At 49.4% G+C, this 22592-nt stretch overlaps 1 protein-coding gene across 2 annotated transcripts in view; it reads right to left on the minus strand.

Moving 5' to 3' along the window:
- Positions 1–234: 234 nt before the first annotated feature.
- The window catches only part of SMAD6 (SMAD family member 6), a 73478-nt gene continuing 51120 nt past the window's right edge, over positions 235–22592 (minus strand). For both annotated transcript variants that reach the window (XM_011385995.2, XM_011385990.2), the window contains one exon: positions 235–1211. In XM_011385995.2, the coding sequence (XP_011384297.1) occupies positions 670–1211 (542 nt within the window). In that variant the 3' untranslated portion in view covers positions 235–669. The remainder of the gene's footprint in view (positions 1212–22592) is intronic.

A 22592-nucleotide genomic window follows, 5' to 3' on the forward strand; every position in this document is an offset into this window, starting at 1 on the left:
TCCTCTCCATCCTGTGGACACACCACAGCCATGGGCAAGAAGGAACAACAGAATCCTTCTGTGGCCTTAAGAGTAAATGTATGTTCTTCCTCTCTTTTCAATTTATCCCCTCTACTCTTTATCTGGTAAAGGACTGAAATCAAGTTTCAGGATGCCAGATGGGTCAGAAACCCACTAAAGCCCTGCATGTCCCTCTTTGTTAAAAAGAAGACAGTTTAAAAAAAAAAAAAAAACTATAATGCGAATACTTTATTATCAACGAGTGACTGGTATTAGCTTTTTGTCTGGGCATTAATATTTCAAAAACCATACACCAAACCCAGGCTTTTCCACCTAGTTCTGCTGTATCATTTTCTTTAAAAAGAAAAAAAAAAAACCATAAAGAGGGAGGAAAAGAAAGAAAATATATCTGTATTGAAAGAATTATAAGCCAAAGTGCGTCTTTCTTGTTTTGTCCATATACACACATTGCACCGTACATAAATAATTACATTGTAAAAATGACTCCATAATTACAAGTATAATATATATTTCCATATAATATATAAAACTTTATATTAAATCTAGGTAGATGATATTTGGGGGGTCTCGTCCATGGGAGCTGTGTCTTTGGGCACGGGCCCCCCTGGCGGTGGGGGCAGATGGCAGGCGCTGCCTGGGCAGCTGCCACTATCTGTGATTATTGAGCAGGATCTCCAGCCAGCAGGGACAGGAGGTGATGAATTGCCGGGAGTAGCAGGGGCCCCAGCCCTTGGCGAAGCTGATGCGGACGCTGTTGGGGTCATAGGGGCCATCGGCGGCGTCGGCCTCAGGCCCATGCTGGAGCAGGCCCGAGCGCTCAAAGTCAAACACCTTGATGGAGTAGCCAGGTGGCACCTTGCGCACGACGAGGGTGCGACCGCCGGGCGCGTCCAGCGTCGGAGAGTTGACGAAGATGGGATGCTCGCCTCGGTTGTAGGCCCACACGCCGTCGGGCTCCTTGCTGAGCAGGATGCCAAAGCCGATCTTGCTGCGTGTCCGCCGCACTGACTCGCTGCGCTGCTCCAAGTTGAGCTGGCCCAGGCAGAAGCCGCTGCCCTGAGGTAGGTCGTAGAAGATGCTGACGGCCTGGTCGTACACCGCGTAGAGGCGGCCCACACGCGTCCGGTGCTCCCAATACGCCACGCTGCACCAGTGGCTCGGCTTGGTGGCATCCGGAGACATGCTGGCGTCTGAGGGGCAAGCACAGAGCAGAGATATTATTCAGGGTGGAGAGGCAGATGGCTGAGGGGAGTGGAGGTGGCACTGCTACCTGGACGGTGGGAGTTGGGTGGTGTTTCTACCAGTCAACAGACGTGCGAGCACCTACTGTGTGCCAGGTTGCCTTCAGGAAATTTAACACACAGCATGACACACACCCCCTCACAAACATACACAAAGGAGAAAACAGAGACTATGAACCTATAAAGAAGGCAAGGTACCTACTGTGTGCTAGGTGCTGGGGGAACACAAATGAACTACACCTGGCTCTGGCAAAAGAATTTCACAAGCTAGCAGGAGATGGACAAGCACCCACACACCCAAAAGAGGGACAAGGATGAGCACCTCCAAGGTTCCAGGTGCTATGCACTGCATTTCTTACTCTGTACGTGACCTCACTGGGTCCTCCGCTCACTGTGTGAGATCACCTTTTCCTTTGACAGGAGGACCCAAGACTTGGCAGACGCCAAGACATGAACTGAGTCAGTCCAAGCCTCCACCTGAACAGAGCAGGGTTAAGCTATTAGGGAGCATAATCACCATTCAGGGGCATTCAGGCTGGGGTGGGGTGGGGGAATTGGCCCCTAGGAGGGGGGGGCTGGGGTGGGGGAATTGGCCCCTAGGATCCCTCTAGCCCAGAATCATGGCTGCCCAACTGCTCCTAGCCTCAGCCTTGAGCATTATGCCGAGTACCTCCAGTGGCCCCTAGCCCCTGCCCCTCGAGCTGGCTCCCTTGGAAGAAAGTGCAGGTTTTCACCAGAACTGCAGCAACCTCTGTGAGACAGAGAAGCTGAAGGTCTGTAAGTGCTAAAGAAAATCACTCTCAAGGGGTTCAGAGTTTGCCAGTGTGTGCTGTGCCTCTCTGGGCCTCTATTTCTCTACAAAGGAGTGTCCTGGAGGATAACTGGAATTTCTTCTCACTCCAGCTTGGGGCTTCTCTGTGTGGATGAATCTAACAATATTCTAAGACCAGACCTAAGACCAGTCACAAAGGCTGGGGCCTGTCTTGAAGGGCAGCCCCATGCTTACTGCTCTCCTATGTGGGTAGCTTCTCAGATTCTGAAGCCTTTTGATATCTGGTCTTTCCTTTGGGTACCCATGATTGCCCAGCCAGGTGACATATTCCCATACAGGCCATGGCTGGAGCTTCTGCACAGAGGGAGAATTGTGCTGGAGGCCTGATGAGAACACAGCAAGGTACTTTATGGCTCTTATTCTCCAAGAGAAACTGATCAAAGTCCAACCTAACCTGAGGGGAAAAAACACTGCTAACAACTTCATTTAGGAGCCCGGGTGAGGTCAGCTCTGTCTGCCTTCAGCTTAAACCCACCTAGAAGCCCCAGAGCAGCAGGGCGAGAGGTCCCCTAACATCCTCTTATGTGCTGGGAGGCCCACCTAGCCACCTAGCAGGAAACTGCCTAAGGTACCTCCTATAGGCTGCCAGTTCTGCTGTGGCCTTGGGCGAGGCACAGTCCCAAACGGGTTCCAGCCACAAGTCCCCAAGACTACCTCCTAAAGACATATCATTTTGCTTCACAGTCTCTATCCAGGGTCCTCATGGTTCTAGCTGATCCATCAGGTTGGGAGAGAAGAAGCCCTACCCCCTGCCTTCACTCACCTGCCCCTTAGCCAGTGGGCAGCCAGGAACACCCAAGCCACTGCCCATCTCACCATCCGTCCATCTGGCTTTCCAAGAGTCAGGAAAGCACCATCCCAGTCTGGCCACAGAACTCCAGCACCAACCTTCTCACCAAGCAAAGAGAATTCCCATAGTGCTCTTGGCACAGAGAGGGAGGAAGCAAAAAAGCTGTGCCTGGAGAATGCTGGGCAACAAGACAGGCAATAGGCATCCCGGAGAACCTTCCATGAACTAGAAGCCTTCTTCACAACGGCCTTGGTTCACCTCTGTTATCACCCCATTTTACAGGTACAGAAACTGCGGCCGAGGGAGGTGCCCTAACTGGCTGAGGGTACACACTAGTGAGTACTGAAGCCAGCATCAGTGCCAAGCCATATTCCAGAGGGGAGCGCTTCTCCATACTCTGGGCAGACTCTCTCCTAAAATCCATGCACAGAACAAGTCCTTCCCGTTCTCTAAGTCTCAGTTTCCCTATCGGTAACTATGACTGCTGTCATGGTCTGTGAGTCCTAGAGGTGCTTACCTACAAGTTGGTGCGTCACTCCCACCCTCTAAACAAAAGGCCTTCATCACACCCTGAGGACTCACTGTACAGTGTCACCAAGTGAGGTATTACTGCTATCCTTCTTTCACACATAAGGTTCAGAGAGGGCCACCCACTCTTAAAGTGGCAGCTGTGCCCCAGGGTATAGCCACTCCATTGTAAAAGGGCAAAAAGCAGTTTCACAGTCAGAGTGCGGAGGGTGAGAGGAATGGGCCTGGGGTAGAGGGATGGATACTTCCTCTCTCCCGGCTCCCAGAAAACTTTCACTCTAAGGCCAGGTAGAACTTCCTGTCCCTTTCTCTCCACCCCAGCTAAGCCAAATGCCCCTCATCATCTGCCCACCCCCAACAAGATCGACATCTCCAGCCTTACTCCAATAGCCCTTCCCAGGATGGCATCCTGTGCTTGAGGGTGAACCCCATAGAGCTGCCCTAGGTCCCTAGTCTTGGCTAGGCCTCACCTCCTGCATCTTCTTTGATTAAGTAGGCCTGGGCTCCTGGCCAAATTCAGGAGATGGACTGCCTCTTCAGAAATGCCTTTTCAGACTCCTCCCTCCTGTGTGCCTGAAGCCTTAAATGCAGCCCCTCCCTTGGCCTAAGCAGGTGTCCCATGCTGTTGGTTAGTGCCCCAGGCTGGGCTAGACTGTGGAGTAGAAAGGGTGGGTCTCAGTCCTTTCTAAGTCTGTCCCAAGGCTGCATGTATCCCTACGGTACTAAAAGGGAAGGTGGAAGGAAATAAAATACATCCCAAGTGTTGGCACACTGTCCTCACACCCACCCCTCATCAGAATCCTGCCCAGCAGGTGGGGCCAATGGCCTCGGGCCAAAGGGGATGGTAGGCAAGGACTTAGGTCTCAGGTCTCATCCCCAGAGCAAGCCAGCAGGTGAGAGCCATCATCACCATGCTCTGGGGGCCTCCCCAGCCCCACCCAGCACTCAGTGTCTCAGGACTCCAGAGCTTGAGGGACCCCCTTGACAGCATCTCATCCAGGGAACCCCAACCAATTCGCAAACCAATACACTGTTTAATAGAGAGGTTGGTGATGTCACAGGCTTACCGCTGCTTTGTCATTTATGCACTTATTAAAACCCCCAAGACTATCTACTATCACTAACACAAAAGTGTAATTTGATACTATAACAAAATCAGAAATTTTAAAGTTAATACATTTAGATTATAAGAAGTTTTCTTATTTCTTTCACCATGCACCTATGAAAACCTAGTCCTGAGACTGGCCTGTAGGAATCACTAATTGAATCCAATGTCCTTGTGCCCCCAAGATGGCATCCTGGGAGTGACTCACCCCCGGGTGACTCACCCAAGAACACACAGCAGTGGGTGGCAGAACAAGGACAAGAACTCAAGACCCCAGAATTCTAATCTAATGCTTGTCACATGATGTAAAGGTTTCAGAGTTGAGACAGACCTAAGGCTCAAACACCAGTGACTGGATGTGCAGCCGTGGACAAGCTGCTGAATGTCCCCAAGCCTCAGTCTCTCCATTTATAAAATGGGCTTAGTCATAATTGAGTGCCTCACTTACACAGTCCATCTTTGGGTTTACTTGAAATTCCGGCAGCAGATCAACTGAGTGCAGAAAGGAGCAGATGTCTATTTATTGGTCCCGGCACTGGCCTGACCCTTCTAAGGCCAGGGCTCCTTAGAGGTGTTGGGGGTCATGACCCAGGGTCACCACCATGGGAGGTTACAATAGGACAGTGGATGGCAGTGCCCTTTGAAAACTGTAAAGTGCTTTACAAATGTTAAGGTTTAGCTCCTCGCCTGGTACTTGAGGTGGAAGAGGTGTTCAGTAAGTGAAGGAATGAAGAATGAAGCAAAGAATAACTGAATGTCTGGAACAAAGGCGAGTACGGCCGTGGCGCTATTTAGACGCGCGCGCGTGCACACACACACACACACACACGTACGTATCCAGATCTCAGGCAGTGTCTGACACAAGCTGACACGCTGTCGGCAAGTAAGAAGGCAGGTACTCCAAAACCCAGGGTCCCCTCCATCCTCCCCACAGTTGCAGAGCCCCATTCCACCTACCACGCCTCTCATCTGCAGCCTGTGCTGCCATTCAGGGTTTGAGGGGACAGTCTCTTGCAGAAGATCTTTTTCTCCTCAGTGGCTCCAAGGCTGTGGTCCTGCCATCAGCCTAATTAGGAACCAGCTCCTTAATTGCAAATAAATGCTGGTGCGTCAGACCCGAATGAACAACATCAAAGATGACCGCGCTCTGACCGAAACTCCTGCTCACTGCCCCCTGCTTGGGGCCTGGCCTAGTTCCCAGCCAGACTCTGGGTCCTGGCTGGGAGGGTTCCGGTGGGAGGAGGCAAGGAGGCACAGTCTGGTGCTGATCTGGCAGGACTCCTGCAGTCAGGTGTCCTGCCTCCTGGCCTTTATCAGGCCAGTCGCCTCCCTTCTCCCAGCCTTAGTCTTCTCATCTGAACAATGAGCTCTAAATTTTTGTGATTTAGTCAATGTTCACAGCAGCTCTACTTATAATCCCCCAGTCTTGGAAAACCACCCATATGTCCATCAACAGGCAAAGGGATGTTATAGACTGAATGTTTGTGTACCCTTCAAATTCATACGTTGAAATCCTAACCCCCATTGTGGTGGTATTAGAAGAGGCGGGGGCTTTGGAAGGTGACTAGGTCTTGAGGGTAGAATTCTCCTGAATGGAATTAGTGCTCTTATAAAAGAGACCTCAGAGAACTCTCTAACCCTTCCAGCATGTGAGGACAGAGCAAGAAGATGCCGTCTACGAACTCGAAATGGGCTCTCGCTAGAAACAAAATTTGCCAGTGCCTTGATCTTGGACTTCCAGACTTGAGAACTGTGAGAAATGTGTTGTTTAAGCCACCCAGTCTATGGTATTTTGTTATAGCAGCCCAAATGGAGTGAGATAATGGATAAACAAAAATAAGGTACATCCATACAATGGAACACAATTCACCAATAAAAAGGAACAAAGTACTGAAACACACAATTAGCATCGTGCTGAATGAAAACAATCTGGGCTACCAAGAGGCCCACAGAAGATAGGCTGTTTCTTTCCATTTATATGTAATTCTTGAGTAGCCAAAACTAACCTACGGTGACAGAAATCAGAACAGGAATTATCTCTGCGGAGTGGGGGTGACTGGGAAGGGGCACAAGGGAACTTTCTTGGGGGGATGATGTTCGATATCCAGATTGGTACAACGGGACTCAGGTATATACGTTGTCAAAAATCATGACCTATACACTTAAGAGCTGTGGATTTCATTGTAGGTATGAGGGCCTGGAAGAATTAAAATGAAAAAAGTAGGAATGTGCTGCTAGGCCAGCTCCCTGTGGCTGTCCTGGAGTGGCCTCAGCAGGGCTCCGTGGTGACCCAGGGGCCAGCCCCTGTGCTGCCAGGCCGAGCAGGAGTAGCTGGGCCTCCCAGTGGTGCCCACATTCCTGCCACCAGAGGGAGGTGGGTGCCTGCGGTGGGCTGGCGGAGACAGGCCCACAACAGGCCCCCTCCCCCTGCACTGGAGCCAGCCCCTCCAATGGTTGGCATTCCTTCCTCTTGGCCTCTGCCCAAGGAGGGTACTGTGAGCCCAACGTGTAATTTTGTGGGGGTACTGGGGCACCAAGGGGGCCAACAGCAGTCTGAGGGAGGCGGGGAGAGCTGAAATCCCAAGAAAAGCCTTTAGCTTCTTCGAATCAGCAGTTTTCTGTCAAAACAAAGGGCAGGAACGTTCCTGTGTGCTCCCCCGTGGGCTGCACGCTCCAAAAGCCTGAGCACACGCAATGCAGCTTGTTTTCCTCGTGATTCCCCACTTTCCATTTGGCCAGACTGCCTTGGACTCGGCCATCCTGTGAAGAAAACCGGAGGTGTGCCCAGATTAAAAGTCTCTGATCCCTCAGACTCTAAGAGATCTGGACATGAAGACTCAGAACATTCACAGGAGGCTAACCCAGAGTCCTCTTGGTCTCCAGGGGCTTGGCCAGTTTGCCTGTGTTCCTCTGTGTTCAAAGCCTTTGCTGCTGCTTCACACCCCCTTGGGGCCACAGCAGCCCTGCCTCTCTAGGGTTGGATGGAAATGATTGGCCCAGCCAAACCTCAATGAGCAGGAAGTAAGAACAGATAGACCCAGACGCCACTGAGACCTGGGAAGGGAGACTCAGAGACACAGAGGCCCAGAGAGGTTAAGTGACTTGTCCAGGGTCACCCAGCAAGTTGGTGGCAGAGTTGGAGAGGAGCCCAGGGCTGGCTTTTCCAATACCCTTTTCACAGGGCCATGCTGGGGCCTCCGACCCTCCTGGAAAACGCCTTTCTTCTGTCCCATGTCATTCCTGTGGCTTCAAGTTCCCGTCCAACGGGCAGCTTTTTCATCTGCAGCTCCCAGGCCTGGGAGTAATTATGTGGCCCTGCATCTGGTTAACCTAACACTCCTTTAAAAGCCTTGTTTGCCCATTAGATAAGTAGTTTTTGTTATCAAACTTAAGGGGGGGAAAAGGAGTTTCCACTTAACCTCCTTTTGTCATTTTAAGCTGCAGAAATAACTCCAGGTTTTGCAGCAAGTCCAGAGATGCAGCATTAATTAGAGGCTCTTTTTTTTTTCTTTGTTAAGGGAGGGGGAGAACAACACTTTATCCATTGGGCTGGGGCAGTAAAAGCAGAGAAGGAATGTGCACGGGCCATGTTAATGGCCAACAGCTTAGAGTGAGCCTCTCTGCTGAACTCTTTCCAAAAGCAGGACCCAGCTGACAGGAGTTTCCTCTTATTTGCTCCCACCCACCCCTCCCCAGCCCCCACCTCAACTCCAGCACCTTTGGCTCCTAGAGGAAGCCAGGCTTCCAAGAGGAAGTTCCTAATCGGTCATTACGTCACAGGCGGTCTGGCCACCACCAAGGCCTGCACAGGGTCCATCTCATGGGCTCATTTGGCCGCTGGTCTTTGGGGCCAAGGACTGTGCTTACCAGACAGACAATCAACCAATCTACTGGGGGAGCGGGGAGGTTACCCCCAAGACAAGGAGTTGTCAAGAATGCAATAGGAGAATGACAGTAAGCAGAGAAGATAGGCCAGGAAACACGCAGTCCATGTGATCCAAATTCACAATTTTGCAGATGCAAAAACTGAGGCCCAAAGAGCTAAAGTGACTTGCCAAAGTCACAGTAAAATCAGTTGTCTCCTGCACAGGGCTGGATTAAGAGCATGGGCCCAGGAGCAAAGCTGCCTGCATATGAATCTCAGCTGTGAAACCTTGGGCAAGTGACTTTACCCCCCTAGGCCTCAGTTTCTTAACCTGCAAAACGGGGATTGAAGTAAACAATCAATGTTTACTTCATCGGGCTGCTGGGATTAATTTCAAGTGTGTCTAATAATGCCTGGTTCAAAATAAGCACTCCATAAGTAACAGCTATTATTATTTTTACTAACATTATTACTACTGTAAGTCTTACCTCTACATGTTATTTATACAAATTATTTAATAGATTGACTCAGCCTGTATAGTTACTTAAGGGTATTCGTATTAGGTAATAATACTTGCAAAGATAAGATGTGCCAATGGAGTTGAGAATCAAGGGGAAATCATAATGGCAGTAGCACTGGTAGTGATAATTATAATCATAATAAATCGGCCAACGTTTAATGAACCTTTACCAAATTCCAGGCAGAATATGAAGCACTTCACATGCACTATCTCGACATACTGTTAATCCTCTCAGTCATTCCCATTTTAAGATGAAGGAGCTGAGGTCCGAAATGTGTCCACAGTCCTCGGCTAAGAAGTGGCAAAGGTAGGATTCCAGCTCACGTCTATCTATGCTTAGAGACAGTGGACTTTGCATTACTCCAGGGAGTGCAACCTGTGGGCTACAAACCCCTAGAGGACTGCAGGGTAAGGGCACAAGGACTGTGCTATATTAACCCAGCAAGTTCACTCTACGCCAGCATGTGGAGGCTCTATTTTATAGATCGGACATTAAAAGGGGTCTTTGGATGTGGCAATGTGGGGGCCACTGCCCATCTTCCCGGGAGGGCAGTGGGGTTTTCAAATAGCATGCCTTATCACAGCTATCTATGGCCCCCTACGGAGCCCTGCAACACATACTTTTTTTGTTTTTTTAGTTTCTGCCAGACACTCCCACCACCCCTCCAAAACACAATGAGCAGTTTTTTAGATGTGCTCTAATAGCAAGTAGTGATCTTAGGACAGGGCTGCTAACCCTGGCTGAGTTGCTGGAGGGTGAGAGGTGCTGGGCGTTCTGTGTTCTTCCTTGGTTTGCCCTTCCAAACTCCTGGAGTCCAGGAGGTAGAATCAACCCCATTCTGAGGACAAAACCCAGGTCGGAGGCCACGTAGCAATGCAGATGGGAGTCTTCACTGGCTGGCCTGACTCTGAGCTCACCCTCTCTCCACCGGGCCACTTGTGCTGCCTCATCTGCTCCTGCTGCTCTTTTGGGGAGTCCTCAGAACCCCTAGCCTGGAGAGGTTTAGGAGGGATACAGGTATAAGGATAGTCAGTAACCATAACTGGCCTTCTCTAGGGAGAGGCCTGCTGGGCCCTGCAGGAAGGCCTTTCTTTCAACCTTGGCACCCTGACCCCAGCCTGCTCGGCCCCATGTCTCCAGCGGAACAAAGTGGCAGCTTGGGCTAGGGTGGGTAAGGTTTCCTATCTTTTATTTTGTGTAGTATTCAAACAAATCCTGAAAAGATGAACTCATCTTGCACCCTTACATAAAAGAAGCATTTGCCCAGGCCCTAATACACAGGCTTGCTTAGCATCTCCTTCACACACACAGTTTCCGCAGGACCTACTGTGCTGGTGGGCAGGGGGACCCACCTGAGGAAGAAACCCGGGGCCCCGCTTCCATCAGCATCCATCTTGCCCTGCCACCCTGGCAAGATAGATTGTTCCAGGTTTCCTAGGCCCAGAAAGCAGTGGCTTTTCTCCCCAGGCCTCAGTGCTTCCTCGTAACAACACTCTGCAGGCAGTTATAGCTTCTAAGAGCCACAGGGAGGCTGATCTGCCCCATCAGAGCTGACGAAGACGCCACACCAGGAACACTGGTGTGCCTGTCTGGCCCGGGCCTCCTAAAGGCAACCCAACAACCTAAGACAGAAGGAACAAGACCCCAGGGAAGCTTCTGGATGGGAGGTGAGTTGGGTGGGAGATGTCTGGTTCCTGTGCCCTGGGAGGGAAGGATGGTGACAAATATCTGTGAGGGGAGAGATGGCAATAAGCAGTTTATAAAATTAGCCCACATTTTTGAGAAGGAACTAGTTTCTGCAACAAAAGGCTCTGAACTTTGCTCCCACTTCAAGCCCTCTTTTGTTTTATCATAAAGTCAGACTCAGTATATTTGCTTTCTTATCCAGAGAGATTCCCCTCTTCCCCCCAGGGGGAAAGCCTGGCTTTTCATATTGGTCCTGGAAAGATTCTAAAACAACACTATTTGTGCAAGATAATGAAGCTGGGTACCTGGGTCCCCAGGAAAGAGCCCACAGTTGTGAGAAGGGAAGGGGCCCAGCTCTTCTCTGTGGGCAGGTATGCACTGTTGATGGCCAAATTCCTGAATTCACACACAAATCAGGCTGCTGGTCTTCTGGGTTCTTGTCTTAGTCAGCTGAGTCTGGGTTTGCTTCTTAGGCTTTAAGGGCCAAAGTTCGCTGATTCAACCCAACCTTGACTTGCCTGTTGACTCTGAGACCACGGAGAACAAAACTGGCCCTTTAGGGGTTCAGCTAGGAATAGCGTAGACACGTATCAGAAGGGCAGGGATGTGGGTCTGTGGCAGAGGGCAGTGTGCTCTGAGGAACATTTCTGCCCTGCAGGTTCCCACAACTGGGAGAATTTGCAGCACCTGCATTTTTCTTTTATTTCTGAAATATGATTTGAGTTTTATTGGTAAACTTCCTACTTGGACCCAACAAAAAGCCAAGAAAGTAAAGTACCTCAAAATTGCCCTCAATCAGCTTATCTCAACTCTCAGGGGCAGGAGCCCACACTGGTGCTTCCTGTGCTTTGAACGCCCCACTCTGTATACTTTGTCTGTCCTACTCTCTCTTGATCTCGAAGGCTCCCTGAGACCACAGACAGCAGAGAGGTGAACGGGTGCAAATCCTAACAGCTCTGTTACGATGAGCAGGTGACTCCATCTCTGAGAGCCAGGACCAGCTATTAATGTTGGGGGCTCAGTACAAAATGAAAATGCAGGGCTCGTTGCTCAGAAATTATTCAGAATTTCAATGGTAAAAGCAGAGCATTAAACTGAGCAGAGGCCTCTTCTGAGCACAGGCCTGAGAGAGACACATATTACACACCTGTGAAGCCAGCCCTGCTCAGCGCTGGTTTCACCTCATTTCATACCCCACTCAGAGGGATGGAGGAGATTCGTGAAGGGCCTAAAGCAGCAAGTGGCGCTGAGCGAATATGAGTTCCTCCTCTGTTCCCCAATATTTTCAGTCTTGCTCAAATGTCAAGACCCCAAAGTCATCTCCTTTGAAAAGCTTTCCCCAGTCCCTGAATCTGAACCACCTCTGTGACACTCTAATTGATTCTCTCATCAGGAGGGTGTCTGTCTCCACCCCACCCACAGATGAGAGCAGGCTGGCCTAGGATTAGGCTGCACTCATCCCCACCCCTCCTCCCCGGGACCTGGCATGGGTGCTCTCAACAATGGGGTGCTAATGGAATTTCACATTCAAGAGTTGGGAGGGCAGTTGGGAATCATCGGGATTTCCCTGGGTCTGAAAAAGGTGTAGCAGCAGTATTGTTCCCATTTAACAGATGACATCACTGATGCTGAGGAGGTGAGAGAGAAGCAACATCCCTACTTGCTGATCCTCATGATGCAGCCTGGCCAGTGGGATGCCAGATGAGCTCACTATGTGCAAGGCTTGTTTCAGTGGCTCAAAAAACAATCACCTAAAGCCTACAGTCATCTCATCTGACAATGGGGTGGATTTAATTTCCCTGGCTTGCTAAGTCTATGAGGGTGAAGAGAACAGAGAATATGGCTCTGAATGCGAAAGCCAAAGACTAGTACGTGGTAGTGGGGGGGGGGGGGGGGATGGGAGGGCGCTGGCTTTCTTATTTACGAAGTTCTCAAAAATAACCATCAGCTAATACCAGCCTGTTGTTATTTACCAAGAGACAGCCATGTGACCTTTGCAAGTCAAATACACCTGCTATATTTACCTTCAAGATGCACTTTGGGATAAACATCCCCAAATTAAAGTCCCAGAGGTGAGGACATTTAATATTTAAATAATCTTTGTGTTAAATCCTTTCCTTTAAAATATCCTTTTATAACACAAAGGTACATAATCCAGGCCTCTTTAGAGAAAGCCGAGTCCTACATACTGTATTTTTATAAAGTAAGTGTTGCCTAGATCATTCTTGTATATTTCTGGAACAAACAGCAGCGCTTTATAATAAGCAAAAAAGCTAATATTAACTGGAGAGATCATTAAGCCACAATTAAATACTAATATTTGCTGTAAAGAACGCAGTCACATGAGATTTAAATGTTCCCTGCAAAACTGTTGCAAAATGACCCACTGGCTTGGCAGAAGCTCACCCCTGTGACCTGGTCTCCTATTTGTGGCTGTGCTACACAGTTGTACACAGTTGAAGCAGCTAAAAGCTGCTCAGAACCATCCTTGCCCAAGCTCCAAGATGTCTGGAAAGGGATGGCTTGTTTGATCTGGGGCAGGAGGTGCCAAGGAGGGAGGGAGTTAGTCCATTTATCCCATGAGGCTAGCAGGTGGACACAACCCCAAAGACCTGGGCCCCGTGCCTCGACCCCAAGTCCAAGACTGGTTTCCCAAGCAGAAAGAGGCCAAGCTTAGAAACTACAGTCCCTACAGCCCAAGCCAAGAAGTGGTCCTATCACCATCAGTGATGATGGTAGGATGCTGTTTTAAACTGTGGAGTGTTTTCCAATTCTCCAAGTCCGTTCATAAATGACCCCATATTAGGTTATGGTACATAAAGCTCAGAGAGGTTAGGTGACTGCCCCATGGTCCACAGGGTTAACAAGGAAGCGGGAGCAGGGGCCCACCCATGTCTTCTGAGGTAAAAGAGGCCCTTCTACTGTCACGCCTCCTGCCAAGTGTCTTGGTGAGATCATCAAGGTGAGCCATCACCTCAGTAACAGTTTCATATTTCTCAAAGTAATTCTTTAGCTTGTGTCCAGATACACTCAAGCACTCACTGCACAACTCAAGTCAATGCAGCAATAATGCGAGAGTGACGGTCACAACTGTCAGCTGTGCTTCTATGTGGTCTTCTATCCCCAAGGGTAACTTTTCAGCAACAAGGGGCACACAGCTTGTGTTCCATGATCGGTTTATAATACTTGATTTCTTCTAGAAAAGACAGGGGCCTAGGGAGACATCTGGGCTGAACCCAACTAATGGCAACGCCCAAGTGCCTTCTAAAACTGCCTCCCCCTCTAGAGGTCTGTTTGCAGCCACAGGGCCCTATGTGATAGGGGAAAACACCAGAAAGCCTGAAGGGGCTCTTGGGAAAGGGTTGAACAATCATGTCTACCCTAGCAAACAGCATACACCTCGCATGCATGGGCTTAGCAAACGTTAGCAGAGATTCACTAAGTAATGACCCTGTATAGAGTTCCTGCAGGAGCCCTTTCCAGGCATTCTATGGAAACCCAGCTGCTACTGAGCACCTACTGTCTGTACACCCTAACTCATCTACTGAGAACAATCCTAGGAGGCGAGAACAATCCTACAGAGGAGGAAATGAAGGCTCAGGGAGGTTAATAACCTTGCCCAAAGTCACACAGCCAATTATGCAGAATTTGAACCCAGGGCAGCCAGACTCCACACCCACTCATCCTTCCATTCCTCCTTGCAGAGTGTATCCCGGTGGGCACTCAACTTCTAGGCTATACCTAATTCCAACAAGCAGTCAGTGCGGGCTCCTCTCCCAGCCATCTCCCACGGGTGTGACTTGAACCTCCTCCACTGGGCTGGCGCCTGCCATGCTGCCCCCCACCCTTTCTCCTCCCTTCCCCATGGGCACAAATGGCCCTGCAGGCTGCCAGTCTGCATTCCTGGAGCACATGCCCAAGTTGGGCCCACTAAGGAGGATCCCAAGTAATTCAGCCCATAAATCATGGCCATTGTGAATTTCCCTTTTGGCCACAGGCAAAGTCAAACTCTTCCTTCCCCCACTGTAGTTAACCACTCCTTGTTCACTGTATCTCTCGAGCAGCTCCGCCTGGCCGGGGGCCAGCTCTCAATTATTAATTAATCTGGGAGGTGCAGGTTGCATTCCTGGCCACCTAACCACTTCCTCCTCTGTTGGGAACTCGCAGGCCAGGCCCTTTTGGTTACATCAGGCGTCTCACAACATCCCAGCCCTATCTTGTGGCTGTAGCTGCAATAAAGGATACTTAAAACCAGAGTTTAAAATAACAGCAGAAAATCCAAACACCCGAAGCTTCCTTTCCCAACTCCATCGCACAACACCAATCCAACCTGTGTGCTACCATAATATTCCTCAGTTTCTCATCAGTGAAATGGGAATATGTTACCCCTCCCTGCGCGCGTGCGTGCACATACACACTCAACGCTGGTGTGTGTGTGTGTGTGTGTGTGTGTGTGTGTCTGTGTGTGCGTCTGTGTGTGTAGGAAGAGGGTATCAGGTGAGCCCTGCCCTCTGATAATTCTCACTGGCCGGAAAGGGTGACACCAAGACTTAAAACAAAGCTAAGAAGCAATCCAGAGACCGGGCTGGGGAAGGTGCTGTCTCTAATTTCATCTGTTCACTTTATCCTCACTGGATGAGGACAATGACAAGCAGCTAGCTGCTGGGTGAGCAGGGGGCAGGAGAGGCTATAGTTGAGTTCAGGTTTATTAAAGCCGTTTAGACATTTTCAGAGGTGGTGAGGAAGAGAATGGAAGCGTGAGCCCCTCTTTGTTTGGGCGGCATTAACAATCTAAGAAATTTGGGGATCAACAGAACAAGGTGACCAACCTCGGTGTGAAATGTAGCCCCCTTAACAGGAGATCCAATTGTGAAATCTGAGCACAGTTCTAACATCAATGCTGAACCCTTGGGCTAAGGAGGATCTTTAATTCCCAACTAGCAGTAATGCTGAATGGCTGATGCTAGTGCTAGCCGAATGAATGTCAAAGGTAAGCCATAGATCACTGCAGGGCAAAAATGATAGAGGGAACATATCAGATCATAAAAAAAAGGATAAACGGTTGTTGTTGCTGGAAATTGCCATTAAATATCCTTTGGTCATCTTCCTCTTCTCCTCCTTCCTCCACTGGCCTCATAGACATGCACCCCACAGTATGTCAGCCTCACCCAGAGTATCCACTGAACCAGTGGTGGACTATACCCTAGAGCACAGTCCAGGAAAAACCTTGGAAATCTCTGGCTTTATCCACTCCACAACATGTCTCCTTTTGATCTGATAACACAAATGACTTCTCCCCCAAATCTTCATATAACTTTGACACTCTGGGGAGGAAGGGACACTTCTGGCTTCCCTTACCCTAAGCACTGAGGCTTTTGGATAAAGCATGTATATGGCCAAGATAAATTATTGTGCACATACAATAAAGTACTCTTAATTAGGACTCATAAATCCAGAGTTTGTAATAATTCTGAGAGCAGCTGGGTTGAAGTTAAAAAAAAAAAAAAAGTTTTGATAAACAAATGCAAAATATAAATAAGGTTCAGGAGAACTGTTTATCCTACTAGCACTATATAAACAACTGGCATACCAATTACAAATCGCTCTTATCTGTTCACTAAAGCAGATCTCCGAGTGACCTCTAACAGGAAACATTATCTGGTTAGTATCGAAGTCTACGGTATTTGAAAATCAGAAAACTTGGTTTCCTAGACACTGTTCTTTCCACTCACTCACCCAATTTGCCTGAATTGGTGAAGAGTCTTGAAGTCGTCAGTGTTCCCTTTCAGTGTATCTGGAAAGGAAGCCACCTGGATGGTTAAACCTCCAGCGCCCCCAGGGCCCCCAGATCCTTCAGTGGCCACCCAGGAAAGAATAAAGAGTGGTAGCCCATGGCTCCAGCACACTGTCATGCCATTCAGTTATCTCCATGCCCACCTTAAAGAAACAGTGTTTCCTAGGGCCTTCGGCCAGGGGACCCAGCCAATTGGAGTGTATCCACGTGAGAGCCCCCTCAGGCATCAACTGCAGTAGGTGAACCAAGGATGTTTATGGCCTCTTTGGTGATTTACAAATTAGCCAGGCCCCATGTTTTCTCCCAGGGAGGAAGAGACACTTTCAACTAACTCCAAGAGGTCAGTAATGTTTTTGGAGGAGCAGGCAAGGTGAGGGGCCCACGTATAAGCATGGGGAGTGCTGGGTGGCAGGGAGAGACCCTGGAGCAAGGTTGAGAAGCCAACCATCAAGCTGAGAGGATGTGTTGGTCCTGGCCTGTGAGGGACAGACTGTAAGGCCCCAGAGAGGCGGGCAGTGGGCCAAGCTGGAAATACCGAGGGCTGCTCCAGCTCGAGGAGACGGCCGTGCCAAGTCAGGGAGGCAGCACTGACAAGGGAATGGCAGGTTCTGGCGGGGCGGGCCCCCAAGGCCACCAAGTAGGGAGCAACCGCCTGTTTCTGAGCACGTGGGGGCTGGAGCCGTGCCAGGGAGACCCAGAGCCGCCAGCCTCCCCGGGGTGCCTCTGTCCCGGCACAACTCTGCAGCCTGCCAGCCTATGGACCCCTGAGGAATGCAGAGCCCCTCCAAGTGGTGCTGACCTTGGGCAGGGAGTCAGGCTCAGTCTCCAGACCAAAAGATTGTTCTCCCTCTACTTACCGTGTCTCCTAGTTTCAGAGGTGCTAGTATCCCCCCAAGACCACTGGGACCTGCTGCTACTGCCCTCATGGGCATTTCAGACGTCTTCTGGATTCCCAAGACCCTGAGAGTACCCACTGGGTGATAGAACCAGCCTCAGAAGTGCCCCCCAAGGCTAGTGGGGGCTCTCTGCTGTGTCCCTTGGGGGAGATGCATCTCTAGAGGCAGGAAAGCCAGGTGTCCTGGCAGATGCTTTCTCCTTCCCCTACCAAGTCCTTTGCACCTCCCCTGTGGGCTTCAAAAATTGCTATCAGGTAAGACCAACAAAAACACCGAGACTGGAGCTTGCCAAATGCATGCATCCTGCTACCGGATGGATGTTCTGCCATAGACACTATGGGTTCTGCAGTTAACCTGCAGTTTAATCAGAAGGATTTTCTTCATACATATGGAGTCTGAGGGTGTGTTGGTTCAACCCTCTTCCACCTCACGGACTTTACTATAAAACAGCCACATGGGCTCATTTATAAAGACCTACCAAGAAACATATCCTAGCAGGTCATTCATGTTGGAGTCTGACCACCTCTACCTTCCCAAAGAGCCCCCTCCTGACTACTCCCACCCAGCCATGAGAACTCTGCCCTGCCCCGGGCCTCACAACACGTGGAGCTCCACCCTGAAACCCTGAAAGCAAATTCCCTGAAGGAAAACAGTGGGTAGGATGTTTTCAAGAACCACTCATTGTGGGTTTGGGGTCCAGCCAGCAGACGTGACACTGAGATGCAAAAACATTTGCTTAGGAATTACCTCTCTCACGCTCACTAAATGCCTACTGTGTGCAAGGATGCACCAACGAAGGCTTTATGGAGGAATCAATCCCGTGGCAAGGGAAGTGCTGGAGGCTGAAGCCAGGAGAAAGTAATGGAGATGTCAAAGGAAATCAGAAAGACTTTTGTTTTTGTAAACATCATTCCTTCTGGCCAGTTCCAAGTTCTTTAGTGGGCTATACACACATATTTTCTCTCTCAAACCAAAATAGCCCTCCCAAGACTTCCAGTCTGAGAGGAATAAAAGAAACAGCATAAGCATTTTTTGCAGCTGGCCTATAGGTGAGCATTAGCCCGGGCCTGCAGCTAACTGCAAGCCTGTAGAAAGTCCCACTCCCTGTGAGTTCTGAAAGTCGTTTCCCTACTCCCAATTCAAAATGGACTCTGTCACCTGGGGAATCCACCTACCACCCCAGTGGGTCATGTGAATGTCTCAGAGTTGAGGGTGAAGAGGGGAATGCCACTCTTGGATGGATGGAAACTCTGAAAATTATAGGGTGCTGTGGAACATACTAACAGCGAGATCATTCCTATTTCTAAGAGAAACTTAGAGGAAGCCAGGGGAATCTAAAGGATTCCTGTGGACTTGCTAAATGTCAGGGCTAGAGATCATTCAGCTCAACCTCCTCTCTTTAAAGGAGAGGAAACTGAGGCTCGGAGAGCAGAAATCACTTGCGAGAGCTCAGGCAGCAGAGCCAGGCCTCACAGCTAGGGCTCTTGTCTCTGAGGAGTGATTTGGTCCTCGAGACCACTGGGCTCAAGGAACAAATAATCCTGATGAGTCTGGCCAACATGAATTATTTTTGCAAAAGGGTCTGTTTGTTTGTTCTTGTGGGTAGCAGGGAGAGAGTCCTTCCTCCATCACTGTCGGAACAACTCCCTGCCTCTGCCTGAGAAGTGACCCGCCCCGGCTGGCCGGCACCACCACAGACTCTCAGGCAAAGGATGTGCGTTGCAAAAATGGGGCAAAGTTTCCTATTCTGAAGATAACATTGTAAGACACAGGAAGTCTGTGAGCAGAGCCTGCGTTTCCAGAAGGTCTCTGCACACCCATTCGCAACCATTTCCATTGTACAGGGTTTCTAGCAATTGGAGGCTGGGGGGCTGGGGAGGGAGGAGCGGGGACAGTGCTGGGAAGGGGCACCTGCCATTGCCCAGGTGAGAGTCCAGAGAGGGCTTTCCAGTCCCCCAGGCTCACAGGACCTTTGTGCACACCAGACACCTCTCCAAGGCTGGGCTTCTTCAGTGGAAAGATAAAAGGGTAAAAAGAACCAGTGATTCCCTTACTTAGGGCTCTTGAGTCCAGGTTCCCAGGCCCCGCCCCTAGAGATTCTGATTCATGGGTCCTGGGTGGAGCCCAGGAATCTCTGTTTTTAACAAGATTTAAGAGGCCCCTTTTCTGGCTCCGTCTGTCATGATCCCACGAGTGGAAGGTTCAACAGCCTGGCACATTAGTGAGAGAGTTGACTTCCTTGAGGGAGGAATGACAGGGGCAGGAAGCAGACCAAACCAAATCGACTTCCTAGCATGAGACGGACGTGGCGGTCCCAGCGCCAGGCCAGGAGACCAGCAGGAAAGGCGACATGCTGGAGCCACCGCGGATGGCCCTGACTCAGTGTATCTGGGTGTATTTGAGGTCAGGCCCTTGGGACAACGTGTACTTCTGCATGGGATTTGGAATCAAGGACCTCAGTTCAAATCCCGGCTCTGCCATTTTCTAGCTGTGTGTCTGGGAAGAATAGCCTTAGTCTCCCTGGGCCTCAGGTTTTCCATCTGTTGAATGGGTCAAAAGCACCTATAACAAAGGATCCCTGAATGGAGACGACTTTGCTAATAGCTGGCATGTCCTACAAGCTCACCAAGTACTAGGCACATCTAGTTCCCATAACAACCCCAGGAGGCAGATGTTATTGACTGTCCCATTTTACAGATGAGGAAACCTGAGGACTTCTGACCAATCCAAGGTCACCCAAAAGTGAAACAGCGGTGCCAGCGTTCTCAACATTCAGTCTGACCTCTCTATTCCCGATGGGTGTGCGGTAGTCAGGAGGCTCCCCACAGACGCCACCTGTCTTCCATATGCACTGTCTAGAGCCTACGCTGCACACAACACTGTTTACCTGAGGTGCCAGGAGATCAGACACACCTCTGCCCTCAGAGCTCCAAGTCCAGGGGAAGAAAGGATGCAACTACAAAAAAAAAAGCATTACAAATGAGAGGCAGTGAGACAAGGAAGAGGGGGCCACCAAATCCATCTAGAGGAGGAGGACAGCTGAGTGCCATTACAGAGCGGGTGGAAGAGACGGAGAGGGAAAGTGGCGCTCCAGGAACGGCATCGGCAAAGGCACACGGGCAAGAGAAGACAAGGCAAAAACAGTCTCCAGGTCGCAAAACAGGAAAGGACTCATGGAGAAAGAAGTCTACAGAGGTTGGCTAGGGCCTGATCATGCAAGACCTTGACTATCCGACTGTGGCTGAGCACTTGGGATGTGTTGTGGGTACAGAGAGCATAGAAAGGTGGTGGGCAAGGAATGTCAGGGCCAAATATGTTCTCCACTATTTCATGGGTGGACACCCCACACCCCCACTGACCATTAGCTCATTCAGGGTGGGGACTCTGCCTGCAGCTGGATGTGATTAACACTACAAGACAGGTGGATCTTAGAAGTGGAACTCTAGGACAGTGCAAAGCACCCAACACTGAAGATATAGTTTTTTCCTCCTTGATCTTTGTCAAGCCCTAGGGGTGACCAAAGCTCTGGCAATACTGTGGGACAAGCATGTGTAAATATATATGTATCGACAAATTTACAGTGTTGTTCCTAATTATGTCTCTGTGTGCCTACTGGATCTGTCAAGTTCTGATAGAATTGTGTCCTAAAGTCTCATTCTTCTGAGGGTTTCTCAAGTTCTCTTTTTATTTCTATCTTTGTTTTAGATATTTCAAAGCTATGTTGTTAGGTGTATGAAGATCCTTGATTATTATATCATGCTGATTGTTTTAGCTTTGATCTATGGCAGGGGTCAGCAAATCTAAATTTTGCCTGCCACCTGTTCTTGTAAATAAAGTTTTATTGGAACACAGTCATGCTCTCTGTTTCACAAGTTGTCTGTGAATGCCATAAAGGCAGCGTTGAGCAGTTGGGACAGACCATACAGCCTGCAAAGCAGAAAATGTTTACTACCTGGCCTTTCACAGAGAAGCCTGCCATCCCTGATCTATGTAAAATTTGTCTTTATTCTTTTTAATGCTCTTTTGCCTCAAATTATTTACCACCTATTAATATTTCTGCATTTGCTTTCTTTTTGTTTGGCATTGATGAATATCTATTTTTCCCATTCTTTTAGTTTCAACCTCCTTATATAACTTTGTTTAAGTGTCTCTCTTCTAGAAATCCAGCATGTAGCTGGATTTATAAAAACACTGTCTGAGAGCTTTTGTCACAAATATTATCACTAGTGTTTGGACTTGCCATTTGTTATATATTTTTATATATAAATATATATATACACACATTTTTTTTTAATCTGCTGTGTTTCATTGTTTTCATCCTGCCAAGTTTTAGAGTAGTTAACTCTCAAAAAGAAAAGTGGGATGGATTAAGAAAAGGAGACTTCTGCTTTATCAGTATATTTAGAATTGTATAGAAAGACTATAACTATATTATTTGTATAATGACACATTACTTTACATTTAATTTTAAAAAATGAGAATTTTAAAGAACCAAGACTCATGAATATACAAAGATCCGTGTGATAAATTCTTCTGTCAACAAAAGTTCTAGTCACACTTTCCTTCCCACCACCTCCACCCGCAGACACACACAAAGACAACAACTTTATATAAATAGAGTTTATATAATGTGGAGTTTGCTTCAAGGAGTGTCCCCGGCCCTCTCAGTCAGACTAACCAGAAACCATCCCCCCTGGCCACGGGAAACTGCTCCCTGAGGTCACCAAGAGCCCCCAGGCAGTCGTCCTCCCTCCCTGGCCCCAGCCAGGCCAGCTCCACGTTTACAGAGGGCCTAATCCCCAGTGTTCAGGCCCATCTCGTTCCACCCGAGGCTCTGTTGTCCTGCCAGCACTTCCTTCACAGCTCCTTGGACATTCCAGCATCCAGGGCGTGTGTGCGGAATGCAGCACTCAGGGCAGGCCCGGCTGGGGGCCCTCCAGCACCAAACTGCTGTCCCCACCTCCCTGCTGGCCCCACCTCCAGAATTTCCTTTAGCCCTTTCCAGAACGTAGGAGCCAGGCATGACCTCCAAGAGACTGAGGGAGAGGCCCTAAAAGGGGCCAGAATCAAGATGGACCAGCCCTCAACCTGAGGATTCAAGGACAGACCCATCCTGAGGGGTAGAACCCCCACCTTAGGTGGTGGGCAAGGAGTGATGCCTCAGTTCCCCTGACCCATGAAGCTAAATAATCTGTCCACCCATTCCTGACTCCACTCCAGTCTCTGTCATTCTGGGTGACTCCTCATTAAGGAAAGGGTGGCAGGAAGAGACAGGAGGTAGGTCCCTTACTGAAAGGGAAGGGGCATTTCCTG

Source organism: Pteropus vampyrus, unplaced genomic scaffold (assembly GCF_000151845.1).
Source record: "Pteropus vampyrus isolate Shadow unplaced genomic scaffold, Pvam_2.0 Scaffold15, whole genome shotgun sequence".
Taxonomy (NCBI): domain Eukaryota; kingdom Metazoa; phylum Chordata; class Mammalia; order Chiroptera; family Pteropodidae; genus Pteropus; species Pteropus vampyrus.